At 38.8% G+C, this 19,073-nt stretch overlaps 1 protein-coding gene across 1 annotated transcript in view; it reads right to left on the bottom strand.

Moving 5' to 3' along the window:
• Window positions 1–19,073, bottom strand: part of atg14 (autophagy related 14) — a 34,963-nt gene that overhangs the window by 3,399 nt on the left and 12,491 nt on the right. The window contains exons 4-10 of the mRNA XM_028036169.1: window positions 17,812–17,893; window positions 17,499–17,736; window positions 15,526–15,752; window positions 6,456–6,573; window positions 5,982–6,072; window positions 3,306–3,391; window positions 2,871–3,045 (exon numbers count right to left, since the gene is read on the bottom strand). Of these exons, the coding sequence (XP_027891970.1) occupies window positions 2,871–3,045; window positions 3,306–3,391; window positions 5,982–6,072; window positions 6,456–6,573; window positions 15,526–15,752; window positions 17,499–17,736; window positions 17,812–17,893 (1,017 nt within the window). The remainder of the gene's footprint in view (window positions 1–2,870; window positions 3,046–3,305; window positions 3,392–5,981; window positions 6,073–6,455; window positions 6,574–15,525; window positions 15,753–17,498; window positions 17,737–17,811; window positions 17,894–19,073) is intronic.

The raw sequence follows: 19,073 nt of genomic DNA, 5'->3' as shown, positions 1-19,073 counted from the left end.
CAACTGGGACCTTGATTATCTATTATTTTCCTCAAAATCTCTCTGACCCCAGCGTGTTTTCTATGATGGATACTGTCAATATTGTCGGAGAACTGTACTTGGAACGCTAATTGGTCAGTTGGTGACAAATGCCCTGAAATGATTGGGGGAGGATCACTCATCAATTAGTGGGGCCCTCTTGCTGCCAAGAACCTCAGCACCACTAACAGCATTTCAACTTGGATTTAGTCAATTCTGGGAGAGATTTCCTAATTTAATTGGCCAACATTTAAAGCAATTGGTGATAATTGCAGTTTACTGAGATGTATTTGTGAACAAGCAGAGCTCAAACTCAAAGATTAAACTCAACATCAGACTGTAGCCGTGGTAAAAAAAAAACATATAACTATGAAGATTGTTTTTTGAACGTTTACAAAGTAAATTTGCCAGCTCCTTAAAATCTTAAATTTAAATGTTAAACAATTTAAAATCTTTTAATTTATCTATGCTGAAACTATTAAATCAACTTTAGCAGCATTGAAATTCTCAATAAACAAATGTTAAGCATTTGCATATGTGGTCTGTGTTGAAATGTTAGCATTTACAGGAGCCCTAAAGGCCTGGGGAGCCTGAAGCAGCTACTTAGTTTATTTGGATTTAACAGAAGTGCAAATACTTGATATTTATTTAATTGTATTTTTTTTATTTGTTGTCTTTAAGACTCTATAATTGTGGGTTTATATAGCATTTCACTGACAATATCTTCACGTAACATAATTACCCAGTAATATTTTTAAATTTACTGTCAACATCTTTTAATACAAAAACACGATGGGCCGCTGGTGGACCGCCTCAACCACCGGGCTTAGCAAGTTTTCTGGGAGAACACCCTTTATCATGTACAATTTTCTTTCTACTTCTCGATTGTATGCCACTTTGTGTTGGTCTGTCACATTAAGTTTCATTAGGGCTGAAATGATTCCTCGAGTGATTCGAGTACCTCGATTCTTAAAATTTCTCGAGGAAATTTTATCTGCCTCGAAGCTTCGTTAGTTTATATTTTATTATTTAGCGCACCGTGTTCCGGCCGGGTTATCACTTGCGTTGCGCGGAGCTCTCACTTCCGCCTGAGTTGTTGACGAAAGCTAAGTGTTAGCAGCATAACGTCCAGTTTTCAAGTTCAGCCTGGGAGGATTTTATTGTTTGATGATAATGTCTGGATCTTTGTCGTTTTTCGGGGGACCAATAAGCATCTTTAAAATGACTAGTGCGATGCCTGGAGTACGGCAGCTTTTCTCCTCCTGGAGCTGCTGCCTGGTGGCGGTTCAGAGCGAACAGCGGGGAAGAACGCTGCAGGTGTATTTATACAGGTGAGCGGATAGACTGTACACTGTGGGCGGCTGCGCATTAGAAGATTAACGCAAGTTAGCTTTACGGACAAACCGGAAAATTTATTTCATATCATCCCAGTCGCCACTAATGGGTGGCGATGCACATCGTGATGTTACATAGCTGGTAGATGTGTTTCTGTGTGTGACAAATGCAGGTGTCAAATCCTGTCTCTATTATTGCTGAACATGAGAGCTATAAATGTCTGGGCAAGGTGAGAGTTCATCTATTAAACTGACTTAAGATGAATACATAAACCAAAAGCTGGAGTATAGACATTTTTTATAAGCTTATTTGTAAGCCTGCCTCTTTATTATTAAATTGAATATAATTTCAGATTTTTGTATAACTTTTCTTCAGGTTAATTTAGAAAGTGAGCTATTTTTGTTACAAGTTAATTTTTTAAACTACAGAAAAGCTGTTTTTAGGGAAGCTCAAATGTGAAAAATTCAACTGATGTTGATATGTGATAGTAATACTGCTGTTATGTTAGATTTACCACTGTTCTATTTGATCTTTTTTTATCTGATTACTCAATTAATCGTAAGAATAATCGACAGATTACTCGATTACTAAAATATTCATTTACAACAGCCCTAGATTCCATTGAAATATGTTTATGTTTGTCTTTATAATGTGATAAAATATGTAAACGTTCAAGGGATACTAATACTTTTGCAAGCCACTGTATGTGTTCTGTTTTACTTCCTGGTGTTAAGATATGTTCAGAAATTCAACATTTCCTTTTGTGCACAAGATGAGGACATTTTTTACGTCCTGTAACTCTACCAATTTCTATTAATGACATGATGGAAATTTCTACTTTTTGCACAACAATAAAAAAGTTGATGACAGTTTATGTTTTTGACAAAATGGGATACCAAAAAACAGGAAGACCTAGAAACACTAAAAGCTACAAGTGTTTAATAAAATGTGACATCAAACAGGTCAATCTTCACCACTTCCTCTATGAGCTACTATTGCCATCTGAAGAACTGCACCCTTCTTAACCAAAAGCAACCAATCACAGCCAGGAGGAGGTTCTTAGTACTGTCAATCAATACTGCTTAACTTCCTAATAGCAGAGAAACATCTTATCTTTACAGGAAAACTGTCACTGGTAGCTATGGTAACTAGTCTGAGCACTCATGACAGGAAGAAGCTGTCGTGGGAGGGGGAGTTGGTGATGAGCAGCGCCACATGAGATTGTGATTGAAAGCGCTAAGACCCTCCTCTTGGATCTGATTGGTTGATTCTAGGTAACACTGGGAGAAGTTTATCAACATATGATCTTTACCATACAATCATGACGTAATAACAGTTTCAACAAATATGTAAAAAAATGTTTTATTAAAGTTGCATACTGCAGTTTTAATTTAAGTTTTTTCGTGTGTGTGTAAGAAATCCAAGTGGAGTAAAAATATTTCTGTGTTAACTGGAGTATTAGTCATAACAGACAGCTCTTTGCTGGCTTCAAGAGGTTTTTAAACAAGTGTTCTAACCTGAGAGGGAATGTCACAGAATCGTGGACTGGGTACTGTCTCCCAGTCTGTGCCCAGGTCCGTCTCCTCATCTGTCACTGATTCATCTCCACTTTCCTCAGTCAACCCCGATGCTTCTGGCTCAACAAACTCTATGGACTCCTCCAGGTCAGAGCTCACTTCGAATGAACCAGTCCTGCAGCAAAACACATAAAACCTCAAACCTTACTGACCTTACCATGGCGCTGAACCATGTTGTCTGAATGGACAGTCTACAAATGTAAATCTCAGATAAAGACAGTGTGGCTTTGTTTCAGACAGGTGTTCCCACAGTGCACTGAATACAAAAAACAAAGAGCTGGTCTTTCATTACCACAACCCTGAGAAAACCCAAAGACAAAGACGAACTTCAAACCTTTAAAGCAAACACTGACAGGCCGACTTTAGTGAACTCACCTGCCCAGGTTATTGTTGTCAAGGGAAACCAGAAACATGATGTTCCTGAGAGTGTGATGAGGATGAAGCTTTTCACTGTTGACATGCTAAACACAAAAAAAGGCCAGAAGTTAAAATCAGCTGTAGAAAATTATAAGCTGCAGTCACAAGCCCTAGAAATATGATGCACCTTTTCTCATTCCCTTTCTACATATTTTTCAAATGTACATTTTACTAGACTCAACCCTAGACAAGACAAGCTTTTTATAAGCACTTTTAAAACAGCAAAATTGACCAAGATGCTGAAAAGACATTATATAAAAACATTTACATAAAAAAAGGAAAACACATAAAAGATGTTAACACAACTTGACAAATAAATTGACCTCTCATGCTGGGTCAAAAACCAATGAAAAAAGATGGGCTTTTAAAGCAGATTTAAAAATAGACATTGATGAGGCCTGCCTAATGTGAGCTAGCATTACATTCCAAATCCTTGGAGCTGCCACATGTATTAGAAAAGTCTTATCAATCCTTGAGCAATTTACCAGCAGTACATAAAACTTAAAAGTGACTAACACATGGAAATTAAAGGAAAAATCAAGTACAGATCCAAAACAAATCAAACATTATAAAAATAAATTGGCTATGCATTTTAGATATTTACATAAGTCAAATATTAAACTAAAGCCTGTTAGCAATGATGGATGGCTGGGTTGGTAAATAGCCTGTAGTTTATAGCGCTTAAAGTCCAGAGGGCCACAATTAATCACCCACACATTCACACACTGACAGTGACAAGCTACTGGACTGTAGCCACCATAGACATAATAAAGAATAGACTGATAGGTATGTTCTCAACCTACATAAAAAGAATCACAGACAACATTTATTAGTTTTCAACCAAGCTTTTGCAAAAGGAGAAATCACAGCGAGCTGCTTCTACAAGCTGCCCACCACGAGTTCTGAAAACCCTCAGTTAGAGCTTGTCTTTTATTTTCACACAAGGGAGAGATAAAGAGAAAACATAAGTTTTGTCTCTGCACACAGGTCACCCAGTACTTTCTCATGGGAGCGATTTCTCACAAGGGCAGGGGGAACATTCTGTTTGTTAGAGATAATCATGCTACACAGACATTCTGTAAATGTGGGTCAAAAAGCTTCAACATAAGAGTTGATTCATACACAGTAAAACTAAAACCTAAAAATGAAAAGCAAGCTAGTAATGTAAACTACTAATATAAGAGTGATATATGTAAAACTACTAATGTAAGAGTGATAACACATAATAATTCTAACAGACTCCCTATTGGCTGTTTGGGCACAGGAAATATGGTGGCCATCTTGGAGCAATTGCCCCTCCTACTTGGCTAAACCAAAACAGCAGAAGAAGCCTAGGCACTGCCAGATATTTCTGTTCAAATCAACAAACTATTGGTGTCAAGGATTGGGGCAAAACGTTTTACAAGTAACATCAACATATTATTGTCTATATTTTTTTGTGAATAGAATATTACTATGCTGTACTTATGTCCACCGGCGAAATGCTGTATGAGAGGAAATACTATTTATGGAGTTGTTTTTGTGAAAGGATTCTTGGCACCTCTTTGGGTCAAACTGACCTGACACTCTCCCTTTCCTTGCGTGCGAAGCGCAAAGTTGGACCAAATATGACTTGGGAAGTTTACCGTTTGGACAGATAAGAACAACAATTTGTGATGATTTGGGTTATTCGGCAATTCTGAAATGGAGCAGATGTTGAGGTCAAGACGTCCCGAATATTTTCAAGGAAGTCCAACACACACTCAGTCTAAGGACTGCCAGAATCCTTACATAAACCAAGGACAGTATTGCTATTGGTCGAAACTTTCCAACTCACATCAGTAAAGATGAGAGTAAAAGAGGGTGATAAGAATACGGGGAGATTTTTGGTTTTTGTACCGATGAAGCTGTAAGACGAATCCGTGGAAGAGTGTAATAAATCTCCTAACCCGTCTTGACCAGCAGGAAGAACTACGTCTCTGTGCGTTATTTCTTTACCTATATACTGTATTTATGAGTTAGCCACCTTTCAATTCTCCAACAATGCTACATAATATTAGCTATGATGTTTGGTATAATACCAGGGTTCAGCCCCCACTATGAAGCTAACCAAGAGTTCATAAATCTTAAAAGTTTTAATTATTCCCTAACACTCATTTAGATTATCTGACACAAGAGCCTACCTTAGAAAGAAAACATTATACATATTATTATAAATATATTATAATATACTGTATGTTTGCATTCTAATCAGGGCTTGTTAATCCTGCTTTCTGAACGGGGCCCTGGAAAAAGGACAGAAAACAAAGCAAACAGAACATGTATTATGCCATGTTGGTTATTTTGTTTTTTGGTTTATTTCATTTCTAAAACCAGTTTTAGTGATGTAATGAAGTGATGTGTGAATCACTTCAAAAATAGTGGCAGCATTGCTGCAGCTAAATGTAGGTCCTAAATAAACTAAACTAAACTAAACTAAACCAACAAACCATGACAACAAACAACATCTGCATAAATAATAATAATTGCAACAAAAGTTACACAGTACAAGTTAGCACAAGATGTATTTATTGGTGGCTACAGTCCAACAAAGAGGACATATGAAGAACTCCTATGGTGGTTATCAAATAACACTTCCAGTGTATTGGGGCTGACCTGTGAGAAACAGAGGTGGAGGATGTTGGTGTTGAGCTTGTTCAGGGATCTGGTGAAGCGATGCCGATTGAGATTCTCTCCGCAGAACTCGCTGAAGAAACAAGTTAATCACCAGTACTATGCAGAGCCATTTCAGCCAAAATTAAATAAATAGGTAAATAAATAAGTAATTGGCCACTTTATTCCGATTTATATTGATTTATTTATGCATTTATTTATTATTTCATCTAAATGAATAAGGAAAATGGAAAAAGTCTAAACAAATAAGGGAATGGAAAAATAAATAAATGCAGAAATACATAAAATAATAAATAAATAATTACATAAATAGGAATAAAGAAGCCAATTACTTACTTCTTTATTTACATATTTATTTAGTTAATTTTAGCTGAAATGGCTCTCCATACAGTACACCCTCAAGCCATCATATTAAACTGCACGGTGCAAGGCTGGAGCAACCACAAAATGTGCTACCTGTTGCAGAGCCTCTTGGGCAGGTTGACATCCAGGATGTGGGACAGAATGGTGACCAGCTGGGTGGCGTAGCACAGTGCAGCACTGATGGTGTGAGCTGGGTTAATGTGGTCGAGCTCTGCAGGAAGATACATGAATGTTCAATTGAAATATTCCGTCTCCTCAGAGATGTAAACCATTTCAAGGAAACACAATGACTTTCCATGTCCAATTTGGTGACTGTTTCAAATTTGAAGTTTAAATATTTGAGACTTCTTATGACTGTAAAATTTATTTAAGCTATAATTCATTTCATTTGAGAACAAAATACACAGGACTGTCTAAATTCTGACCTTTGACGGAAGTTTTATTTTTACAAGCCACTTCAAACATTTTCTATATCAACACCAAACATACCAGGAGCTGGGACTTTTTTTTTTTTTTGGAGGTTCAATTTTAAAGTACACAATTCTGAATAAAATACAAGTGCATTTTTTCCATTCACTGAGTCTTCCAGTAATATGCTTGAATACTGCTTTCTTCTTTAATGTGTACCATCCTACAGTGTGGCATTAAGAATTGTTTGGCATTACACCTTTCTCTACATTTCTCCATGCAACATGTATGTTAAACCTATGAGCGTGCTTGTTTATACAAGGTTTCTATTAGGGCTGCATCTAACAATTACACTATCAACATAGTGGGATGTTTTCAAATACTAAATTAGTTGATGATTACTTGAATAATCAATTTAATTGTGTTAGCCCCAGTTTCTACATAAAAATGTCCAGCAGAAGGTGTTAGGAGCCACAGACCTACTCCCTGAACCTGAGGCAGTCACGGGAGAGATTGGAGCCATAGACATCCAAAAGTCCCCTGGAGTGCTGGGCCCCTGTGGGGGCCACAGTGGAAACATCTGCTGCCACTCCAAGAGATGATTTGTTATTTGTTTTGATGATGATGTCTTTTGATAACTAAAACATGACGAGATTTGTGAGTTTTCATAGACGAAAATGTTAGTGGATGGTGTGTCAGACAAGATGGCACCTGTGTGTGAGGCTTGCCATTTCTTGCTGCCAAGTGTGTGTGTGCCACTTTTGTTTATTATCATTAATGTTGGTTCACTACTTATGTATGATTACTAAACACTGCAGGATCTTCGGCTCTCTGTCAAAGATTTGATGAAAACTGGTCAGGGTCATGGTGTGAACGTCTCAGCTGTTCCGCTTCTCTGGTTGGATACTTGCTCACCTTTGTAGCAGCCTTGCTCCACTTCCTCAGCGTAAACGCTGGCGCTGCCGGAGTAAACATAGCGGCCAACTGGTAAAATCTAGGGCTTTCTGCAAGATTTCCTGAAGCTTCTCTAAGAAATGGAGCGGTACCTGGTCTCTTTTCTGCACCCACCTTCACTGGACCCCACTAATAGTCGGCTGGTATATGTCGTTGGTTCGGATGATGCTATCCGCCTCCGTAGCCCCCGCTGCCCACCTGAGTGAAGTTGGCCCCCCAATCTTTTTCAAATCTAATGAAACTGGTGTCAAATGTTTGTGCTGGTTTTTGCTGCAAAAACCTGCACACATTTAAAAAAAATTATTTGGTGTCAATCAACTGGACTACATTTGTGCTGGTTTGTGCAGAAAAAATGTTTGTGCAGCTATCATTTTAAAGATAACAAAAACATTTCCAGGGGTCATTGTAGGTCAAACAGACCCCCACATTTACAAAATAAAAAAAGAAATTGGAGTCAATCAACTCTACTACGTTTGTGTTGCTTTTGCTTTGAACATATTACTGAAAATTTAAAGTCAAGAAGTTTCATTTATTCCACTATAACCAACTCATGACCAGAATTGTATATAAACCACTTATTTCTCTTGATTATGTCACATTATAATACATAGAACTGAATATTCAACAACATTTTATGATAAGATTGATTTGTTTACTGAACTCTACATTCAACCTTTAATTTTTGTTTCACCTACTGCTCAAAGTTGCCTGTCTGTGTGCATGAAATGTTATTCGTGGTGTCAACCGTGTTGAAAAACCTTAATCCTGCATCTTAGTAAGTTCAGAGCAACACATGGTTCATTTAGTTTACTGTGAAAGATTGTTAAACATAAACCCGAATTGAACAACATGAACTTTGTTGTTCAACAACAACAAAAAAACCAATGTTAACATTTAATATTTAAAATAAACTATGCGTTCAACTGGAGAAAAAGTTTAAAATGTTGGTTACCAAAATACAAAGCTACCAGAACATTGAAGGCAAGTTTCCTTTGAAAAAATATATTGAACTGCCTTAGCCTCTCAAATTTAATACAATAATTCAAATAACAGCTTCATCAACTAACTCACCAAATAAAAAACAACTTTCAGGAAATCTGGCCACATTCCTTTGTGTAGAACACAATGTGACAGCATATGCTGGTGTTTTCTGATGGTGTTGTCATTTCCTTTCTGAGGTCATTGTACATTTTCCAGGTCTGTGAATTTGGAAATAAATCCAGTCGCATGCTTTCCCATTTATTGAAAAATCAAGATAAGAGTCGTTTAATTAATATGACAAGAATGCAGAACAAGAATTTCACATGCAACCCAATAATTATTAACAGCACTTTCCGGGATTTTTATACATATCTATACACGGACGTGGCTGACCCGGAAGATATCTCCTCTTATCTGAGCAGTATATCTCTACCTTCTGTCACGAGAGAGGATCGCGCCTTCTTAGATTCTGCTATCACTCTGGAGGAAGTTTGGGCTGCAATTAAATCTATGCCAAACAAAAATGTCCCAGACCCCATGGGTTTCCATTGGAATTTTTTAAGTCATTTTGGCCAGAGATTCAACCAATATTCATGCCCGCTGTTAATGATATTTTGAGTAATGTCATCCCCCCTCGTGGAGACACGCCTCCATCAGTCTGCTTTTAAAAGAAGGTAAGTTCCCTGGATTGTTCCTCCTTTAGATGTATTAGTCTGCTTAACGCTGATTTTACAATTGTGGCAAAAGTATTGGCCCAAAGATTGGAAAACATCTTCCCTAAAATAATAAACCCAGATCAGGTAGGATTTATAAAAATGAGATATGGCACAGACAATATATGACGTGTTTTAATGTTGTTCAATATCTTAATATTCACAAAGAGCCAGCACTAATTGTTTCCCTAGATGCAGAGATGGCTATTAACCAAGTTGAATGGTTGTTTCTTTTACAGGTGTTACATAAATTTGGTCTGGGACCAAATTTCATCCATTTGGTTAAAAGCTTTTATTCAGACCCAACAGCCTAGGTTAACACAAATGGCTTGATGTCTGAGCTATTCAAGAGTCATGGGGTTTGTAGGTAGAGGTGCTCCCTTTCGCCCTTATCGTTTACGTTGTTTATTGAACCTCCGGCCAATATTATTAGGACTAATCTGGATGCATCTGGGATCAATATAGGCAGTAGAAACCATATAATTTCACTATTTGCAGATGCCGTACATTAGTATATGTGCAATCCTGAGAAATAAATTCCAGCAATCCTGGAATCTATGGCTACGTTCAGTGATTTGTCAGGATACAAAATCAACATAGGAAAGTCTGTCACCACCCCTTTTACCATACCCCCCAGAAAGGTTCATGCAATCTCACCTTTCAAATGTCTATGAGAGACTTCAAATATCTGGGTAGTTTTGTTACACCTGATTTGAATAACGTGAAACTAATTACTCACCTTTAATTCAGAAGATTAAAAATGATTTAATAAAATGGGCTCCCCTGCCAACCTCTTTATTAGGGAGAATTAACACCATAAAAATGAATATTCTTCTATGACTGAACTATCTATATCAAAATCTTCCCTGCTATCTATCCTCTGCAAACTTCAAATCAATAAATTCTTATTTATCTTGCTTTGTCTGGAACAACAAACACCCAAGAGTCAAGTTTTCCATATTAACTAAGCCAAAGCATGTTGTAGTTTATCTTTACCTTCTCTGCAGCTTTATTATTGGTCAGCACAACTTAAAATCATATCAAATTGATTTATGAATAGAAGGAACTCTTTATGGTTAGATCTGGAATTTCAGTCTTGTCTCCCAAGCTAACTTAATTCCCTTTTCTTTATAAGTGGCATAGACCAAATAGTTCTTCTCAGAAGTAACTTCATTGTTTGAAGTACTTTGCTGGCTTGGTGAGATGTGAAGAAATACAGTGCCTTACAAAAGTATTCGGCCTCCTTGAATTTTTCAACTTTTTGCCGCTTTTCAGGCTTCAAACATAAAACTGTAAAATTTTTATTATTTTGTGAAGAATCAACAACAAGTGGGACATAATTGTGAGATGTAACAAAATTTATTGGATATTTTAAACTTTTTTAACAAATAAAATCCTGCAAAGTGGGGCGTGCAATATTATTCAACTCCTTTGCATTAATATTTTGTAGCGCCACCTTTTGTCACGATTACAGCTGCAAGTCGCTTGGTTTTGTCTCTATTAGACAAAACCAAGAACTTCGAGAGATTGAAGTTCTTGCCCATTCTTCATTGCAAACCAGCTGGAGCTCAGTGAGGTTGGATGAAGAGCGCTTGTGAACAGCAGTTTTCAGCTCTTTCCACAGATTCTCTATTGGATTCTGGTCTGGACTTTGACTTGGCCATTCTAACACCTGAATACATTTATTTGTGAACCATTTCACTGTAGATTTTGTTTTATGTTGGAAGATAAATCTCCGTCCCAGTCTCAGGTCTTTTGCAGACTCCAACAGGTTTTCTTCCAGAATGGTTCTGTATTCGGCTCCATTTATCTTCCCATCAATTTTAACCATCTTCCCTGTCCCTGCTGAAGAAAAGCAGGCCCAAACCATGATGCTGCCACCACCATGTTTGACAGTGGGGATGGTGTGTTCAGGGTGGTGAGCTGTGTTGCTTTTACGCCAAACATATCGTTTTGCATTGTGGCCAAAATGTTTGATTTTGGTTTCATCTGACCAGAGCTCCTTCTTCCATGTTTGGTGCGTCTCCCAGGTGGCTTGTGGCAAACTTTAAATGAGACTTTTTATGGATATCTTTGAGAAATGTCTTTCTTCTTGCAGCTCTTCCATAAAGGCTAGATTTGTGCAGTGTACCACAGCTGTAGATCTCTGTAGATCCAGAGTGATCATGGGCTGCATCTCTGATCTTTCTTCTCCTTGTTCCAGATGAAAGTTTAGAGGGACGGCCAGGTCTTGGTGGATTTGCAGTGGTCTGATACTCCTTCCATTTCAATATGATCGCTTGCTCAGTGCTCCTTGTGATGTTTAAATCTTGGGAAATCTTTTTGTAATCCAATCTGACTTTAAACTTCTCCACAACAGTATCAGAGCTGCATGGTGTGTTTCTTGGTCTTCATGATGCTCTCTGCGCTTTAAACACAACCTGAGACGATCACAGAGCAGCTGCATTTATACAGGACTTGATTATACACAGGTGGGTTCTAATTATCCTCCTCAGTCATTTAGGACAACACTGGATCATTCAGAGATCCTCACTGAACTTCTGGAGTGAGTTTGCTGCACTGAAAGTAAAGGAGCTGAATAATATTGCACACCCCACTTCACAGGTTTTTATTTGTTAAAAAAGTTTAAAATATCCAATAAATTTCATTCCACCTCAAAATTGTGTCCCACTTCTTGTTGATTTTTCACAAAATAATAAATTTTTTTAGATCTTTATGTTTGAAGCCTGAAAAGCGGCATAAGGTTGAAAAGTTCAAGGGGGCCGAATAGTTTTGCAAGGCACTGTATCTAAATATCTCCTCCACCTTCTGTTCGTTGTCGCAGTTAACTTTGAACACAGATTTACCTTCACAGATTAGAAGCATTGGTTTGTCTGAATGGTCATCTAAGGGACTGTCAATTATTATGAACATACTGGACTCTGACTCTGTTCAACCCTTTGAACAAGTTAGAGCTAATTTCAATATTTCTAACAGAGATTTCTATAAATTCCTACAGATCCGTAATTTTGTGAGTTCTCTCACAAAATGTCTAAGTTAGAAAATATAACTGTCATGGCAAAGTCTCCTATAGGACTTATCTTTAAAATACATACAGTACAGACCAAACGTTTGGACACACCTTCTAATTCAATGGGTTTTCTTTATTTTCATGACTATTTATAAGGCAAGAAATCCCACTTATTAACCTGACAGGGCAGGTTGACCTATGAATGAAAACCATTTCAGGTGACGACCTCTTGAAGCTCATCAAGAAAATGCAGAGTGTGTGCAAAGCAGTAATCACAGCAAAAGGTTGCTACTTTGAAGAAACTAGAATATAAGGGGTATTTCCTGTTGTTTTACACTTTTTTGTTTGGTGCATATTTCCACATGTGTTATTCATAGTTTTGATGCCTTCAGTGTGAATCTACAATGTTAACAGTCATGAAAATAAAGGAAACTCATTTAATTAAAAGGTGTGTCCAAACTTTTGGTCTGTACTGTAGTTTGTTATCTGGTTCTGATTCCTTAAGTTATGATGCTATGAAACTGGTGTGGGAGCATGACCTAGGGCTGACGTTCAATCCAACAAATTGGGGAAAGATCTCTTTCCCAACTGCACCTCGATTTCTATACACGAGCAGAACTTTAAATTCTTCTACCGAACTTATTATACACCTGTTCACCTTCAGAAGATGTTCCCTGATGCTTCAGATCTTTGTCATAAATGCAAAATACATAGGGGCACATCTATTCATTTATTTTGGTCTTGCAATTGTATTCACATTTTCTAGAAAGTGGTTCATCTGATGATACAAGGGATCGTTTGTTAAACAGTCCCTACTAACCCCCTCCTTCTGTCTTTTTAATCATGCTCCAGACATTCTACTTAATGCAGATACAAAATCTTTACAGATACTAAATTTCTGGCCAAGAAATGTATACTACTGAGATGGTCAGCACCACAGGCCCTGCAGTTGATATGTGGATATCACAAATTTCTGCTATTATCTCAGTTGAAAAACTGACTCACAATCTTCATCAAACATCAGACAAATTCTGGAGGATCTGGAACCCATTGCAATCTTTCTTACATAAACTGTGATATCAACTGGAGATGAGGACTGACCACTCCACCCTTTTTGTTACATTCAATGTGTCACTCACTCTGCTGCCCTTTGACAGTTTGGGGACTTTCTACTTTGAACCATACCTGGGAATGTCTGTATTTTGTGTATTAAGGCTGTATGTATGTTTTCATGTAGACACTGCAGTGCTCCTTGTTGATTTGGGTTGGGTTGTTTTTGTTTGCTTTTGTTGATGTTTATATAAAGTTCTGAAAATCAATAAAAAAAATGTTTCCAGGCATCATCAGCGATCAACCACCCCCCCACAATCAATTACAAAATCAAATAAAATATTCCTGAGGAAGAAACTAGATGGATTGATGAAGAGGCAGCTGGTTCTAATGAAGGACTGCAATTCTATTTATTGAGCCACATTGTTCAGGAAGCAACAATGACTCCAACATTTCTGGGGAGTAAGGACATCTGTTGCCTCCAAATCACAAAATGGTAATAACAGACCTATGCATATAATAATTATTCCTCTTTAATTAAAAATAATCCAGTTACTTAAGTAACTTGTTCAAGTTCTGGTGTGTCCCAACATGTGAATGTTCTGGGCAGGTCATGAAACTAGAATAGTGTAAAATTTCACATATCGCTGTTTGGTTTCCACCAGAAAATTTTGTGAAGTTTCCACTGTCACGTCTCCCTAAAGCTTTCTGTGAAAAAAAAAAAATTACCAATCACTTTTAGATGAAAACACTCGGGTTTATTTCTATATTGTGCACAATACACAGAGCTTAAAGATAATAATGTAGCAGCTCCGAACGAAAGCTCTGCCAGGCACAGTCAACACATGGGTTTTATTTCAAGGATATCTCTTACAATACACTACATCCGGCTGCGCGCCGCTCCGCTACAGTGCATCCTCTGCAGTAAATACCCACACCCTATTATCAATGACAGCACTTACACTGCATCTGCACTGCTGAGAGTGGCATTGCAGTGTGCCGCCCTTCAGTAGGGTGGAGCAAAATTAGAACCAATTCTATTTTTACCAACGCCAGAGCAAGTGCCAAATCATTCTTGGAAGATAACACTGCTCTAACAGGAAGCTGCACGAGCTCAACATCCGTATTTTCTAAATAATTCATCAAGACAGACTACATTTGCACTAAATAGTTCCTTTGTTTATGAAAATATGGGTATATTTATATATGGTGTCAGTGTGTATGAGTTATGGCTCATGCCATGCATATTCGGAGTTCATTCTGAAACAAATTAAGTTTCACTCTCAAGTCACAGCAGGAGTACCAGTCAAGGCGGAGAGAGCAGTGGGCGGCAAATATTAAATTTGGAAGTTGAGAATTTTTGTATTTTATATGACACCATTCATTATTTTTTATCACTGGCTTTATTGTGTGATCTCTCATTTCCTGCACATGCGTCTTGCAGAACCTCTCTGCGGTTCACAGCGAAGTGGAGCTCAGAAGGTCTGTAAGCAGGGAAAATTGCTCCAGAACAGCTGCAGTCTGCCTGCAAAGTGGGGATTGGTGCAGAGCAGTGTTGAGCTTTCAATAGATAACAGTGAATGAATCAAAAATGATTCATTCACTGTTATCTTGTAGCTTAAGTCCTATAGGAACATGAGTGTGTGTGTGTTTGACTACATATAAAAATGAATGAACAGTATGGCGCTAACTAGGAGTGGATGATATTTCAGAGCATTCTGACCAATGATAAAATTTGCAACAAAAACCCCCAGAAATCATAGTTACTCATTTGATAAAATTAACTCAACAGGTTTTTTGCAGTATTATATAAAACCTAAAAAAAACAAAAAACATAAGTTTATGTTCCTGCAGCTACTATATTTAGGAATGTATTCAGTCTCAAAGTATTAAAAGAAAAATTTTCCTTCTGTTTCTGTTGTTTAGATTAAAAATGTCTGAACAAAATAGAACAAAAGCTATCATACTTTTTTATGGAAGTCAGCCAATAATGATCGATGGTTGATCAATCGGAACATCATCCTATTTTTTAAGCCAGCCTCCTTACCTGGGCCAGAGCTGGTGCTCTTCTCTTCCACCCAGCTGTAGTAGGCGGAGCAGTCTCCATTGCTCGGCAAAACAACTGGTGTCCCTGTGATGCTGATGCTGGTCTCTCCATTCTGGTCGTCCCAGATCCAGCGTCCAGACAGGTAGGTGGTTCTCCGGGCCTCTGCCAGCTCGGTCACTGTGCTAGAGGTTAGAGCGAGGCCGACCTCTGTGACATCAGACAGGTCTCTGCGACACAAATAAAATGAAATAATTTAATTTCAAATGTATGCAATTGTTATTTTTCCCTCTAGATGTCAGATTTGTGCTCCAATGCTTTTATCATATGCTGTATGTAGTGTTGCTATGTTAGGTATAGTTTTAAGTGCGGCAACGTATACAGATGTATCACCACCAAAGTAAAAATAAACCTGCAAACCAGTGACCATAAAAAGAAAACATATCAACCCAAAGAAATATGAAGTGAAGCTTTGGATCAGGGGCGCAATTACATACTTTCTGAGGAGTATGTGAACACATCATCAACGCCCCCCTCTCACAGTCCCACGACTACATGCAGCTCTCCCTTATTCATGCACTAATAAAATACTGTAATTCTTTTATGGACTTTTATTTTGTGTTACATATTACAGCAGGTGATCATCTCAATCACAAACAAAATAAAAGTTTAATAAGGTAAAAATATGTAACAGTAGTGGCCCTCGGTGTTCAACAAAATTTCTCTAGTGGAAATATGAAATCTGAACAACTTGCACAGTATGCACCCACTTGCATACAGGTTAGAAGGTACAAATATTTTAAAGACAAAAACCAGGAGAAAACTATAGACGAAAAAAATTAAGTATAACCAAAAAGAACAAGGGCTGGAATAAAAGTTTCGAGAGCCAAGAACTGAAGAAGGGAAGGAAGAAATGATGGAAGAAACAAAGGACAGAATAAAACAGCAGTAACGGCGTCAGGACTGGTGCTTCTGAGTCCAGGTCCGAGGCTGAATGTTTAGACTCAAGAAATATTTCAGGAACATTGCTCTTTGTACGTCACAAAAATGCTAAAATAATTAGGGCGTGCCGTGGTGGCGTAGGGGTTAGCGCAACCCATGTTTGGAGGCCTTGAGTCCTCGATGCCTCCGTCGCAGGTTCGACTCCTGGACCCAGCGATATTTGCCACAGGTCTTCCTCCTTTCCTGTCAGCCTACTTTCATACAAGGGACACTAGAGCCCACAAAAGACCCCCTGGAGGGGTAAAAAAAAAAAATTATTCAACCAAATCTACTTCTTGGTATTAAACTAATAAATGTCTTAATAAACAAAAACTTATTATATGCAGCCATACATTAGTTAGGTAGTGACTTGAATTAATCAGCTTATATTTCACAATAGTTGCAGGGGTTTCCACAGAAAACTTGCTAAGCCTGGTGGTAAGGGTGCTAGGGTAATCACCACCATGATTTTGTGTTAAAAATGTTAAGTTACAAAAATTCAGAGGTAGACGAGCTGACATAATTTGGAAAAACACCCTCACACAGTTCAGTGACTCAACAATAAACCTAGCTTAATCCATCTTTACTGTAACTGGTCAATAAAGAACCCTATTTAACATTAACAAACAATACTTAGCCTGGTGGGGAGGAAAGTAAAGCCTTGTCAGGCTTATGATACACTGGGGGAAACCCTGAAGTGGGTGGATAGATAAAGACATGGACAAACACTCTTGGAATAGATAACGTCTGAAAAGATTTATCTGTACTTCATTTTTCTTTTGATGCACTTGTCCAGAGATGGAAAAAATCTAGAGGCACTTTAAAAGACACTATATGCAAGAAATTGTGGTCTTTTTGTGTGTATACTTTAAAAAACAGGAAATAAAAGAGAAAAGTCCCTGTGAACTGTGTGAAACGATTGAATGGAATCTTACTGAAGCAGCAGAACATGCAAGATGATGCCAGTTGCTGTCTGCTGTGCTATATTTGCCAACCTGCTGCTTTGCTTCTCCTCTTGCATATGGAAAATGTGCGTGATGAGCTCCTGGATGTGGTCTCGTCTGAGAGCTGCCAGTTGACTGAGTTTGTTGTGTTGTTCTCGGCTGCGCCTCTCCAACAGCTCCACCAGACGGCGATTGTGGCGATCAATTTTGTCCCTCTTTTCCTGATGCCTTCCAGCACGCCGCCGCAGCCTCTGAGTTTCCTCTTGAGAGCGCAGAAGGAGCTCACGATCTGAAACAGAAGATGGAAAATAAGGAGATGCAAATAATTTAATCAGAATATTCAGACAAAGAACCCAACACTCACAGCTCTTCACCTCTTCATTACCCCAGGCAACCGCCTCCTTTAGTTGGTCTCTCTTTTTCTTAAAGAGCATGATCTTCCATTTCTGAAAGAAAAAAAAATCATATGCACACATATACATACAGTATATATACACTGCTCAAAAAAATAAAGGGAACACTTAAACAACACAATATAACTCCAAGTAAATCAAACTTCTGTGAAATCAAACTGTCCACTTAGGAAGCAACACTGATTGACAATCAATTTCACCTGCTGTTGTGCAAATGGAATAGACAACAGGTGGAAATTATTGGCAATTAGCAAGACACACTCAATAAAGGAGTGGTTCTGCAGTTGGGACCACAGACCACTTCTCAGTACCTATGCTGTCTGGCTGATGTTTTGGTCAGTTTTGAATGTTGGTGGTGCTTTCACACTCGTGGTAGCATGAGACGGACTCCACAACTCACACAAGTGGCTCAGGTAGTGCAGCTCATCCAGGATGGCACATCAATGCGAGCTGTGGCAAGAAGGTTTGCTGTGTCTGTCAGCCTAGTGTCCAGAGGCTGGAGGCGCTACCAGGAGACAGGCCAGTACACCAGGAGACGTGGAGGAGACCGTAGGAGGGCAACAACCCAGCAGCAGGACCGCTACCTCCACCTTTGTGCAAGAAGGAACAGGAGGAGGACTGCCAGAGCCCTGCAAAATGACCTCCAGCAGGCCACAAATGTGCATGTGTCTGCACAAACGGTTAGAAACCGACTCCATGAGGATGGTATGAGGGCCCAACGTCCACAGATGGGGGTTGTGCTCACAGCCCAACACCGTGCAGGACGCTTGGCATTTGCCAGAGAACACCAGGATTGGCAAATTCGCCACTGGCGCCTTGTGCTCTTCACAGATGAAAGCAGGTTCACACTGAGCACATGTGACAGACGTGACAGAGTCTGGAGATGCCGTGGAGAGCGGTCTGCTGCCTGCAACATCCTTCAGCATGACCGGTTTGGCAGTGGGTCAGTAATGGTGTGGGGTGGCATTTCTTTGGAGGGCCGCACAGCCCTCCATGTGCTCACCAGAGGTAGCCTGACTGCCATTAGGTACCGAGATGAGATCCTCAGACCCATTGTGAGACCATATGCTGGTGCGGTTGGCCCTGGGTTCCTCCTAATGCAGGACAATGCTAGACCTCATGTGGCTGGAGTGTGTCAGCAGTTCCTGCAAGATGAAGGCATTGAAGCTATGGACTGGCCAGCCCGTTCCCCAGACCTGAATCCGATTGAGCA

The sequence above is a fragment of the Xiphophorus couchianus genome, chromosome 13, assembly GCF_001444195.1.
Source record: "Xiphophorus couchianus chromosome 13, X_couchianus-1.0, whole genome shotgun sequence".
NCBI classification, from domain to species: Eukaryota; Metazoa; Chordata; class Actinopteri; order Cyprinodontiformes; family Poeciliidae; genus Xiphophorus; species Xiphophorus couchianus.
Note: the sequence above shows the minus strand (reverse complement) of the source record. Positions and strands in the feature narration are given on the sequence as shown.